General features: G+C 40.1%; 1 protein-coding gene across 1 annotated transcript; it reads right to left on the bottom strand.

Annotated features, from left to right (window-relative positions):
* Window positions 1-525: 525 nt before the first annotated feature.
* LOC103648215 (3-hydroxyisobutyryl-CoA hydrolase 1) lies at window positions 526-6,200 on the bottom strand. The gene is given in 14 exon segments (XM_023301765.1): window positions 526-688; window positions 798-839; window positions 934-1,035; window positions 1,124-1,222; window positions 1,306-1,366; window positions 1,448-1,569; window positions 1,783-1,868; window positions 2,220-2,304; window positions 3,195-3,278; window positions 3,367-3,446; window positions 3,858-3,921; window positions 5,669-5,737; window positions 5,972-6,081; window positions 6,149-6,200. Coding segments are annotated over 14 exon segments (1,194 nt in total). The 3' UTR covers window positions 526-550.
* Window positions 6,201-13,111: the final 6,911 nt, after the last annotated feature.

A 13,111-nucleotide genomic window follows, 5' to 3' on the forward strand; every position in this document is an offset into this window, starting at 1 on the left:
TTCTTTGCCAAGTGTAATGGCTCTGGCACTCGGCAAAGAAGCACGCTTTGCCGAGTGCCATACCAAGCACTCGGCAATGTACCTGACATGAGGACCCCTCTAGCGGATTCTTTGCCGAGTGCTGTCAGGCAGACACTCGGCAAATGTAACTCCTTTGCCGAGTGTCGTCACCTGGGACACTCGGCAAAGACGCTGTCTCCGTCACCCGGCACCGTAACTTCTGCTTTTCTTTGACGAGTGCCCCCTGGCACTCGACAAACCTCTTTGTCGAGTGCCCAAGAAAAAGTACTCGACAAAGAAGGCTTTGCCGATGCACTGTGTGTCGAGCCCTCTTTGCCGAGTGCGACACTCGGCAAAGCCTTTGCCGAGTGCGACACTCGGCAAAGCCTTTGTCGAGTGTTTTTAAGGCTTTGCCGAGTGCTTCAGGCACTCGGCAAAGCCGTCGATTCCGGTAGTGAGTATTCAGTGTACATAGACTCTTCGAACATGGGATGTGTTGTTATTTTAACCACAACTGAGGTTCCATTAAATTGTTCAATAAAGGCTTCATTCAAAGCTTGGACTCCATAATTCTTCCATTTGAACACATGACAGGTAGGTCCAAATCTTCCCACTCTGGATCATCAACCCTAGAGAAATACTCTTCAACTGCATCATCATGCACTTGTTCCAACCTTGGAGGCATCCACTGCAAGCTCCCCAAAAAAGACCGCCATCATCTAATGGTTATATCAAATAAAATAAGTCCTATGCAATGAATTTTGATGGAGAGGTTATAAATATGGAAGTATATGAACCTTTGGATTTTTATCTTTATCTACTAGTATTGCCCTGCATCCCTATGTAATAGGAGTTGGATGTTAGGTACATACATTGATGTACAATGACAACAAAGTATAGAGCAAAGTGTTGGTGATGTCCATGTTTAATTACTTCAAAAATGTCTCGACTGAAGTCACCGCGTACGACATGGCAAACCATTCTATATTCCCGTTGCAAGCACTCCCCAACGGTTTGTGTTCTCCCTTCTCTTATCTGAACTCCATGTTAGAAAACAAATAATGAGACAACTATATTTCATAGATTAATAGTACAATTATGGGGTGTGGTTTCTAAGGAATACCGATCTCAATGTGATTTTCAGACTAGTAGGAGAAGCCTTTTTTAGATACTGAATTGTCTGAGCAACCCATTTGCTTGCTGAATTTGAGGCCACTTCCTCCTAACAGAACAAATATGCATTTATTATTTTTCATATATAAGAAGTGAACCCATAGAAACCTACAGTTAATATAACAAACTTACAAGAGAGGATATAATTTCTTCAACTGTTCTATTAGAAAAGCATTTGTTGATGATTTCCAACCTAAGGTGCACCAAAGAATGAAAAAAATAGTGATATTGTGAACCAAACATATGTCTTTGAGTTAATTAGAAATGCCCTTACCTATTCAAGGAACTTTTTTGTTTTAGGGATGGCTGTTGACAAAATTGATCGATAATACTACATACAACAAAACTATTCGAGGTGTCCACCTTTTTAAGGGATTCTTCCAGCAATAGCATTCTCTGGAAAACAAAACTATTTCAACAGATATACCACATAAACAAACTTAATGATGCTAGAGAACAAAACTTCAAAGCCCATGTGCAAATGCTATAAGGCTAGGATTTTTATACATAGAACATTCTCAATAATAGTAACCATAAATATAACATCAAACATCATAACTGTAAGAAAATTGACAACTCATTTAAAAATTGAGTTACTAGTGAACCTACATTTGAAGGGACAAAATGAGTTGCGAGACCACATGCAAGCATTTCAGCACCATCCAATCTAGCACCAACAAGAGCAACATACTCTCCTGCAGAATGTTAGAGTAATGTTTTATTTAACAAGATATCCAATGTTGTCATTACCACCAACTATATGGCTACCTCATAATGGAACCAATAAATCAACTTGAAAAGAAGAAAGATTATCATTTTTCATTTCTTTATATTAATATATCTCCACGATCAAATATGTAATTGCATAGATCAATTGTGCAAGAATCACACTTGCTAAGAATAAATCACATGGTATAAAACTAAAATTGAAGAATGATACGATGATACATAATATCCCTCGAGTGTTAGCAGAACATTGAAATATACGTTGCAATGACATAGCTACATGTATTTCAATTGAATAAAGATCGGAGGTATTAGAGAACCATAGAACCCAGGAAGCCGAGCCAAAAAATATGAGGCCCCAACATCGGGAAAAAGACCAAGAGATGTTTCTGGCATTGCAAAAACCTGCATGGATATTCAAAAGGTAAATGATTCAGATTTTGGTTAGTGTCCACCTAAACATGTCTAAATGACAATCCACATGTGTTTAAACGCTAAATAATGGGTTCACGTGTAGTTTAGGCCCTAGTCACTGAATTAAACACTAAAGGTGTCTAAACAGCCAAATTAGTTAGAAAATTTGTTAAATGGTGGCTAAGTAGGTGTAAATAGAGAACATGTGTTTAAACGATCATTTAGGCGATAAGCCATGAATGTATGGGTGGTTGGTGAACTTTATTTTGTGAAATTAGGCTTGTTGATGGAGCACAAATGCTTATGTTTTAAATGATGTCCATGTGTGTGACTTTATGTATAATTGTTTACTGTTTATATCAACTTTTATAACTATATTCATGCATTAAACTATACTTAAAAGGTTTATACAAAAATTATAATTCATATGTATATTTACTGTTGTAATGCAAAGCGTTCATACTATCTAGTCATTATCTAAATTGTCTAAACGTTAAATGGTGGGTGAGTGGTCATTTAGCGTTTAGCGTCTAAGATAACACTGATTTTGGCATATCAAAATATAATGATTTTCCAATGAAAATAATGCAAGATTCTCTATATTTCCAAATGAGAAGAAGAACTATTGGCACCGATCAAGCGCACGAAAAGGTTTGTACCATAATTCAAACCTAATCCAATGAACACCCAACCATAATATTCATCAGAAAAGGCGGTGCTGGCAGTTTTTTCTTATGAATGTTATGCCTAAATGTTTATATTCAGCAGAACATTATATAAGAAGATCTATAGCTACATCATGACATGAGAACTTTTTTTTGCTTGTTAAGCACATATTGAATTGATAATAGAAGTCACTTAATTTTGTTTTTAGCATATACCGTGTTATCAGTGGCAACTCGAAATTTTCCATGTAAAGAAACACCAGCGCCTCCACCCATGACAATTCCAGTAAGAAGAGAAACCTATAGTTAAATCGTCTATCATTTAGAGGAAATGAGCAGAGAAGCAAATAATTACATTGAATCACTATGATAAAGAGATGAAGGTCACCTGAGGTTTGATACATGTTGCAATTATGTAGTTTAAAAAATATTGATCTCGGAAGAAATCAGCGCCCCATTTCCATCCTTCTAATTTATCAAATAAGCACACAACATAGCCAACAGAACATGTGGAACAACATTAGTTAGACCTATTTATAATATGTAACATGGGTTTTGACTAAGGTGATATAAGTCATTGAAAAAATATCTAAATAAATCATAATTGGACAATAGAAGGCTAGCTAAAGTTAGATGCCCTCCATCCTAAAAAGAATGCAACTCTCAATTACTAATAAGTCAAACGACCTTAACAAATTTATAAAAAAGTGGAAGATTTATGATGCCAAATAAGTATATGTTGATTATAGAATATATTTTCATAATAAACCTAACTAGCGACATAAATATTTATATTTTTCATATAAACATGATCAAAATGAAAAAGTTTGAATTGTCCAAATACTAGAATTGCATTCTTTTTGGATGCAGGGTGTGTACCATTATTTATTGACTGGACACCAGCAACAACATCACCTCCAGCACAAAATGCTCTTCCAGAACCCTGAAAACATGTGATACCTCGATGAAAACACAAGTGATACCTCAATACAATGACAAACATAAGATCGACATATAACTTCCTATAGGCAGTAAAATTATAGTTATTATTCAATCAGTTTTAGAAGTTCTTATAACGAGAAATGAGAAATAATTTCATCTACTAGATAAATAATTTTTAGAGACGATCAAAATCCATTTCCAGTCTCAGGTCGACTACCCACCTGTGTCAATCCATTAACTGAGGCCGCAATATCCGCTAATCAACTAAGAGCAAGGCTAATGATATAGCCAACTGATAGCTACTGTGATTGTTGCAACCAACCTCTTACCCCACTTGCAGTGGCGGACGCAGGACAAAATTTCAGGCGGGCGATAACGTAGAAGACAAATCAATATACTAGACCATTTGATAAAAATAGTTTCATGATAATAACATGGAGATTAAGTGATAATATGAGTAGTGTTCTAAAATAACATGAATACCGAAACTTCATTTTGGCCACCCTAAAGGAGAGTTGGAGAGAACAAAGGGGTGAACCGGCGGGGACTGGACGTTAGGGCAAAGCGGGCGCATAAGCACGTCGATGTGGAGAGTCAGCGACTCCACCGCAAAATGACAACGGTGAGGCGACAATAGGCGTGGGATAGCGAGTGCAGGTGACGATGCGAAGGTAGATGGCGACGACGAGACAAAAGGCGGTGGCAGCAAGCGACAGCCATTGTCGCGTTGCGACGGCGCGACATGACCCTTGTGAGATAGCAAGGGCGGGTGGTGCTGTGATGCCAAGGTAGAATCCCACTAATATCCTACCCATCCGCCGGTGCGGATTAGAAGGCAAAGTAGTTGTACTGGTGCAGGATCCCAAAGTAGCCGGTGAGTCGTAGTGAAGCACCGAGAAAAAGTTAGATCAAAGTCTAGTCTTTATTAAATTTAGTCCAACCTACTATATAAAAATTTATTTATTTCATTATATATCTAAGTCTATGTATAAGAGTTTATAAAAACCAAGGTGGGGCCGTGGCCCCCATTGCCCACCCCCTGCGTCCGCCACTGCCCACTTGTATAATAGTTAGCTCTTCATTATTAATAATGTAGGGTTCACTTGTCTCTTTCATAAAGTTTTTTTGTTCACGTATCTAAGTCAACTGTAAGATCATGATAATCCGTTTCTCCTCTCTCTCATCTTCTCTCTCCTCTAACTTAGCATTTAGCCTTCTTATACTCTGTTACTGTACTTGCTCTAACAAAGGCATACCCTGTATTATTGCTATTCATGGACGCGGGCGTGTTAAGAGGCCCACCATAATTAATGATTTCCACAAACTCCAAAAAAGTGTCTTTGAAGGTTAAATCTCAAGGACTATCAGCACAGACAATAATTATGTATATGGCATGCTACTATATCTTTTTTTACTACATTACATAATTTTGCAGTGAATATTTTAGACATGAAATGATATGATTCCAAATGGAAATTGTTTCAACCACGTAGCTTAGGTCTCATTGAGCTCAACAATATATTATGCTAAAGGATGTATTCTTCGTTCAAGATAGTAAGAAGATTAAAAACAAATACGAATTCTGAAACGTATAGTTGAGACGTACTGACGTCTCTCGATTCTATAACTTGTGAACTCTAAAGTTGCACAGATTGCATTGAAAACTACAGCTTTGGTACAGATGATATCAAAACTTGTAAAATATTGATCAGTTACGGTTCAAACGTTCTGTGGTACGAGCTAGATACCTTCATAATCAACAATTTAACTCCATCATCTTTCACAAAAGCAGTGAAACAGCTCAGGAGTCCCTTAATCTGCAACATGAAACAACAACTATCATTAATTAATCAGCAAACATGAATTAATGAAGTAAGACCCTCGATCTTGAGTCATGCATGATGCCGTCGGAAATAGATTTATTTTCGACCCGTTACGTCCGAGGGACAGATACGGTCGGAAATAGGCTATGTTCGACGGCGTCGGGCTTATGTCCTGCTTTGGCCGTCGGAAATGTACGTCTTTACTGTAGTGTCACAACGTGTACGTACCATTGCAGAGGAGAGTACATTCAGCTGGTTCGGCCTGTTCAAAATAAGCGTGCGTGTGTTCCCATCTGCTTCAACCAAGAGCTAGAAAATAGAGGAAAAGAGTTCTTCATCTCCATAAATACGGAACAATGCACTATAGTTGGAAAAAACTGCAAGAGAAAGGGGCAACGTACGTACGAACCTGCTTTGAATCGCCACCACCAGCAGCAGCACCGCCGACGTCGTCCATCTATCTCTTCTTCCTCCTCCCTTGGACCAGCTGGCGACGATGAGCAGGGAAGAGCTAGCTGCTCACGATCGACTTGCTGCTTGTGCTAAAAAACTACTAGGTGATTTGCATTGCTCAGGTCGATAATATACTCTAAGGCGGGGCTAGCTAGTGTTGGAGGCATGCTACACGGTTGCAATGAAGAGTTCACGCTATATACGGTCCCTCGCACTACCGGACACAAGTTAGAAAACACTCGGCGAAGTCGCTAAAGCAGACTCGATGACTGTACATCGGTCTTAGCTTCTTTGCCGAGTACTTTTTATCGGGCACTCGACAAAGACTTTACTGAGTGCTACTTGGTTCTCTCCAAAGAAAAGTCGTCATCACAGTGCCAGGTGATGGTGATGGAGATTTTGTCGAGTGTCACCGTAACTATCGGCAATGCTCCCTCTTTACCGAGTGCCTTATGTAATGGCCCTCAGTAAAGAAGCATCCCGTGGGCCCCTTTGTCACCGTGGCACTCGGCAAAGGTTGCTTGGTTGCCAAGTCTCGCGGCCACAGCACTCAACAAAGAAGCTTTACCAGTTCCCAGGTGTGCCTACTTTACCGAGTGCTACGGTTATGGCACTCGGTAAAGTACCTCTTTGCCGAGTGTTACACTCGACAAAGTGACCAGAATGCCTTTTTTGTTTGTTTTTGCTATTCCATCCAAACAAACAAAAGGTATATAACATAATCATCACATATATCAATAATCATCACATACATCAAACACACGACATAGCTCACAAACATCACATGTTTCTTCACAAAGATCACAAAGTCACAAGTACCATAAAATAGTTCACAACACTAACAAGTACTCACATAAATAAGTCCACAAACATCCAATATATGGCATAAACATGTCTTACAACTAAGTTTAGAAGAACATCAGCGAGGTGGGCGGTTGGACTGGTTCGGCGATAGGCTGGGCGATCCATGAGGGTTGTTTGATGCCGCAGATTGTCCCTACACAGAGAAGAGATTGCATGTGTTATACCAGATGAATATATATCATGCAGAACTAGAATTTTGATACTCACATGAGTATGGAACTGAGCAAGGTCAACTAGAGGGAACAACGGAGGTGGTGGAGCAAAACCATATGTGGCGCCAAGGCTCTGCATGTACTGGAACATCTCCGCCATCCTCTACTAATCTGTTAAGCGAGTCACCCGCTCCGCCTTCTGCTCTGCCCTCATCCTTGCCTCCATCTCCATCCATTCTGACCTCTCTTCTTCTAGCTGGGCCTATAATATTTCACCCCAATGTCATAATAACTCAAAGAGAAGGTATATGACTCAAGGAATGACGAGTTACAAAAGCACTAACCTATAGTTGTTGTATCCGGTGATGTGAGTTGTCCTGCCGAGGTCGTATGTTTGGGCTTACACTCGTGCTCCTTGCTCGCACCAGAGACAAAGTGGGAGTGAACGATGAGTCGATTGCACCGTCGACAATCTAGTACCGCTCATGCCTCTTGCCTCCTCCGACCCTCATGAGGACATCTCTGTTGATGTCCTCGATCCTCGGATCATAATCTGGCCCATGGACGTCTTGTGCCATGGATGTGTGCTCACTGTGCGTCGTGATAATCGTTGAACATATCCGCTACCTCGGCATCAGCATCATAATCCTCGACGCGTTGTCTCACCACCTCCTCTCTCATACGGTGCGCTTCACCATGGAAGATCCATCGATTATAGTCAGGCATAAATTCATTCTTCCAAATATGTTTTATCATGGCCTTCTTTGTTTTTCTTTTCTTGTTAGCACATTTGCTACACGAGCATGGGACTAGACTCGCTCCTTTAGAAGCTTCGCCAAATGCCTGTTCGATGAAAGAATCGGTCTTTCTAATCCATTCAGGGGTGACATCATTCCTTCCTACACAGCCCATGTACAACCACTCACGATCCTCCATCCTCTAACATATATAAATGAGTATAGTTTAATAAACATGTAAGATATGTATACGACGTTCCTACCTTCTAATAGGCGAGGATAGGTCCTAATCCCACCCGCGGTTGCGTAGATAGAGTTAGTTTCCATGCTCTACTCCGATCCGAGAGAGAGTTTCGACAGCACCTCCCCACTGTTCTCCGGATACACATCCTGGCAGGGAGAGTGTACTGTCTGGAGAACAATATGGAGGTGACGCCGAAACTCTATCTTGGACCGGAGTAGAGCATGGAAACTAACATCATCTACGCAACTGCGCGCTGTCCAAAAAACGTGGACAATTCGAAACAGATACATTTATAGATATGAAAAGATCTGCATATCTACACATATCTCTTTCGAACGGGAGACGCCTAACTGGTTACATGATCTACGACCATGATGCGGAAATAGAGGTTATACCTATGGTGACAATGGAGTCAGGCTAGCGAGGCTGTGGTGGGTCAGTGCAGTGGCGACGCGACACGTGCAGGTAGACCTGCAACAGGTAGGAAGACCTCTACAAAAAATAAACAAGTCTGTCAATAAAAAATTTCGGCATCACCTACCTGCACGGGGAGGTTTTCAAATCTTGTAAATAAAAGTAACAGTAGGATGGCTGACACACACATATACAAATGGCACAATGGTCGCCAGTCACATCTATTCGGCATCCATATCCACCATCACAATATATAGAAACTATTTTACTAAACATAGCAGATTCACTAGAATGCCCTAAACCTACCGCTCAAGTAAGTATCACTATAGTATTTACCGAGATAGCATAAGTAGGTAACTTATATGTAGATTTGTGTTGTTATATGATTTTATTCACAATAATGGTAATCGTTCCAAGACAAATAACTTAGAAATGTGTGCCTAGAAATTAAAATGGAGGCCTAGGCTTTGCATGAAACAATCTTACCACTACATCTTACTATAGTAATTTGTGAGGAAGTGAATATTTTTGTATTTATTTCAGTGAATCGTGAATATTTAATACCCCAAATAATTACAAAAACAAACCTTGAATATGGAGAGAGCCGATGGCGGATGGGGAAGGTGGCCGGTGGCCGGGTTAGGGCCTAGTGGCCGGCGGCTAGGGAGGGGGCGATGGTCGTGGCAGAGCCGAAGCCGAGGACGACCGATGGCGAGGGGCCAAGCCGAGCACGCCTGGCCAGAGACGGGGATAGTGGGGACCGACGGCGGCAAGTAATGAGCGGCAGTGGCGAGCAGTAATGGTGAAGGCACAATTAGAAATATGGTCGACAGCTTTTGCCGAGTGCCCACGGTCTAGCATCGGGCAAGGATTTTTTTAATTTAAAAATATACTTTGTCGAGTGTTCTAGATCTGAGTGTCCACTGACAAGAACTCGGCAAAGATTGTTTTAATTTTTTAAGAAGTTCTTTGCCGAGCGTCCCCCGGCAGACAATCGACAAATAATGCTTTGTCGAGTGTCTTCCGTTGACACTCGGCAAAGTATATTTTTATTCTTTTATTTTTTTTCCACCAAATTTTTTGTGGTGTGTTCCTACAGTATGTAGACCAACATGTTTAATTTTGACATACTTATCAAAGTGTTTGCTATAACTATCAGATTTGGTTTGTTTAATTGAATTTCTTTAGATAATTCAGATTTGGACTGCAACTCACTTGGAAAATGTAAAACGGTGAATGCAAAATGATATTAATGTTATTTAGCACAAGTTACGGCCTATTTCAGGAACAAGCTGGAATTTTCGAGCACCATGCTCACGAAACATGACCGTGAACTTATGATCCATTTATTTTAAAATTGTATAACACAAACAAAGTCAGAAAATCATGAATCTTGTCAACATGTCATGATATCATATGTAGAGCCTATGATAAAAATTTGAGACTGTTTCAAGAAAATTGTCACGCACTATGTGTAAAACCTAAGTGTCCTTCACATGAAATTATAGAACTTCAATGTAGATCGGCTAGGTTTCTATATAGTGTAGAAACCTAAATGTCCTTTAAATGAAATCATAGAATTTCAAATCTGAATTATCCGAGGAAATTCAATTAAACGAACAAAGTCCAATAGTTATAGCAAATACTTTTATAATCGTGCCAAAATCGAACATGTAGCTCTATATAGTGTAGGAACGCACAACAAAAAAGTTTCGTGGGAAAAAGAAAAAAAAGTGAAAATATACTTTGCCGAGTGTCAAGAAAGACACTCAACAAAATATGGATTTGTCGAGTGTCAACGCCTGGCCCTCGGCAAAGTTAATGACCGTTAGTTATAGACGACTACTGACGATCCTTCGCCGAGCGTCACGTTTCACTGAGAGTTTGATAGTCGACAAAGGGGGATTGTCGAGTGTCCGTCTATGCCGAGTGTCTCACTCTTGGTAAATGGGGTCATTGCCAAGAGTCTTATTTCGCCGAGAGTGGCACTCGGCAAAGAATGCTTTGCCGAGTGCCCGACAAAATGCGCTTGGCAAAGCACCGAGCACTCATTAAAGAGCTAGATTCTGGTAGTGTTGAATGGCTGATTGAAAGTAGTCGTTCATGGCCTTCAGGAAGTACTCATACAATGAGCAGTCATGTGAAGACGCTCTACAGAAATCTTATTGCTCCACTTATCCTAGCAGAGTCTTCTGTGTGACAGGGCTTCAGAAGTCTACTCTTTCCAGGTCCGTGGGAGATGCAAAATGTGTAGCAAGCAACAAAACACACAAAGGGAGAAGTAAGAGCTCTCATAAAAATTGGACTACCAATTAGGTCTTGTTTGGAAGCAACCTAATTTTTAAGAAACCAATTTTTATCTTTTAGTTAGGAGAGGCCAGCTTCTTGGTTTTTAAGAAACTGAATCTAATTTCTATAAACTGAGTCATAAATTTATATAAACGAGTTTCTTAAAAACTAGGTGCTTCCAAATAGGACCTTAGTTGTGACTTAGCCAAGAGAAAAGAAGGGGTGCATGTCTCTTATGTAGGTGCAAGAGGAGCTTTATTCACTAAACATAGATGCTCTCTTATGTGCATTGATGAACATCAAAGTGACAACAGTTACATGATGTAACGGTCAAGTAGTTATCATGCCATTTACATTATCAATTACTCCATCTAATTAAATTATATATATAATGGCAAAACATTTATCTCATCACAGCACGACATGGCCCGACCCTCGAGCGAGCGCGTGGGACACACTAGTCTCCTTTTTTAACTTTGTAGATGGTGTACACAAAGTCCACCTCTTAAGCTGGTTAGAGTCTTGCACTTTTAATGTGGGATTAACCCTATTTTACTTACTAGCATTATTATTGAAAACAATCCTTTCATTGGTAGGACGTGAAACTTTGGTGAAGACAGTCCTTTCAGCGCACCTATCTACCATGTCACTGTTTTCTCAACTAAAAATGGTTAATCAAGAAAATCGATCAATATTGGAGAAGTTTCTTGTGGAAAGGCAAGGAGATAGAAAATGTTAATGGTGGTCGCTGCTTGGTAAGTTGGCCAACAGTATGTGCACCAAAAGACTTAGGGGGACTAGGCATCTTAGACCTTGAGCAGTTCGCTAGGGCACTAAGGCTAAGATGGTATTGGTTTAAATGGAAGCATAGTGACAGGCCCTGAGCAAACATGGATATCCCTTGCGACAAAAGCGATAGAGACTTATTTCACACTTCCACGATTGTTACTGCTCGTATTGGCAACAAATCCCTCTTCTTGCATTCAAGTTGGTTAAATGGACAAGCCCCAAAAACCTAGCACCTCATGTCTTTAGCAAATCCACACAGAAGGACATCATTGTTTAGAAAGCTCCACAGAATAATGCCTAGGTTTCTCACCTACATGGGTTCACAACACAAGAGTTCATAAGAAAATATGTTGCCTTGTGGGAGGCAATTCAAGAGATCAATAGAGATGAATCCGCCGAGGATCAAATAATGTGGAAATGGACATCCAATGGTGATGATTCCAATATTAGTGCATAACAAATCCAATTTGCTGGAAGATCTAAAATGTTCGATCTTGCACTGATCTAGAAAGCTAAATCGGAGCCAAAGTGTAAGATCTTTGTTTGTATCCTCCTTTAGAAAACAATCTTGACTGCTAACAACTTGGACTAAAGAAAATTTGGCCACATGATCCGATCTGCAAGCTTTATAACATTACGCTAGAAGCACCAACTCATCTCTGCAAAGAATGTGGTTTCTCAGGACAAGTTTGAAATCAGCTAGCTAGCTGGTTTGACCTCAACCATTTACCAGCTATTATTCAAGGCGAGTCTCTTTTCAGATGGTGGAGGAAATGCAGGATTATGGTTGTCCGTTAGAAGAGACTTTGATGGCCTGGTTGTTTGTTTATGGTGGAATATTTGGAAGGACAGAAATAGAAGAAGTTTTCAATAATTAATGTGGCATCCCCTACAAATTGCATTCATTGTCAAAGAGGAGGTGGACCAGTTCAAGTTAGCTATATGGGTTCCTAATTAAGGTCTCCTTGGTGTTTAGCAGGTCCTCTTTTTTCCTTTTTTTGTTTTTTTGTCCGGGTCGTTCCCTGGGCAGTTCAATTAGTTGTATTTTGTTCAGTGGAATTAATCTACAGATGGATCACGGCATATGGTCATCTCAGCCTAGCATACATTTTAGTCAACTGATCTCTATATATATGCAAATCGGTCAAAAGAGGATCAGTTTCTTTTTAAGGCAGAAAACAGGATCATCTGTTGATGGCTACGTTGATTCAGTCCTGGCATTTCACACATTGTGTGTAGTGTCCTGAATTCAATTCTTTAGCTAGGATACTCCTGCATTGTACAAAGGCTTTCATAATTTTCACATTGTGGACAGCTCTGACTTCAGTTCTAAATCTTGCATTGTACAAAGGCTTTCATGAATATTTCCTGTTCATATCATAGGTACACCCAGCGACTCACAATGCAAGTACAACCACATTTTTTC

This window comes from Zea mays, chromosome 2 (assembly GCF_902167145.1).
Source record: "Zea mays cultivar B73 chromosome 2, Zm-B73-REFERENCE-NAM-5.0, whole genome shotgun sequence".
Taxonomy (NCBI): domain Eukaryota; kingdom Viridiplantae; phylum Streptophyta; class Magnoliopsida; order Poales; family Poaceae; genus Zea; species Zea mays.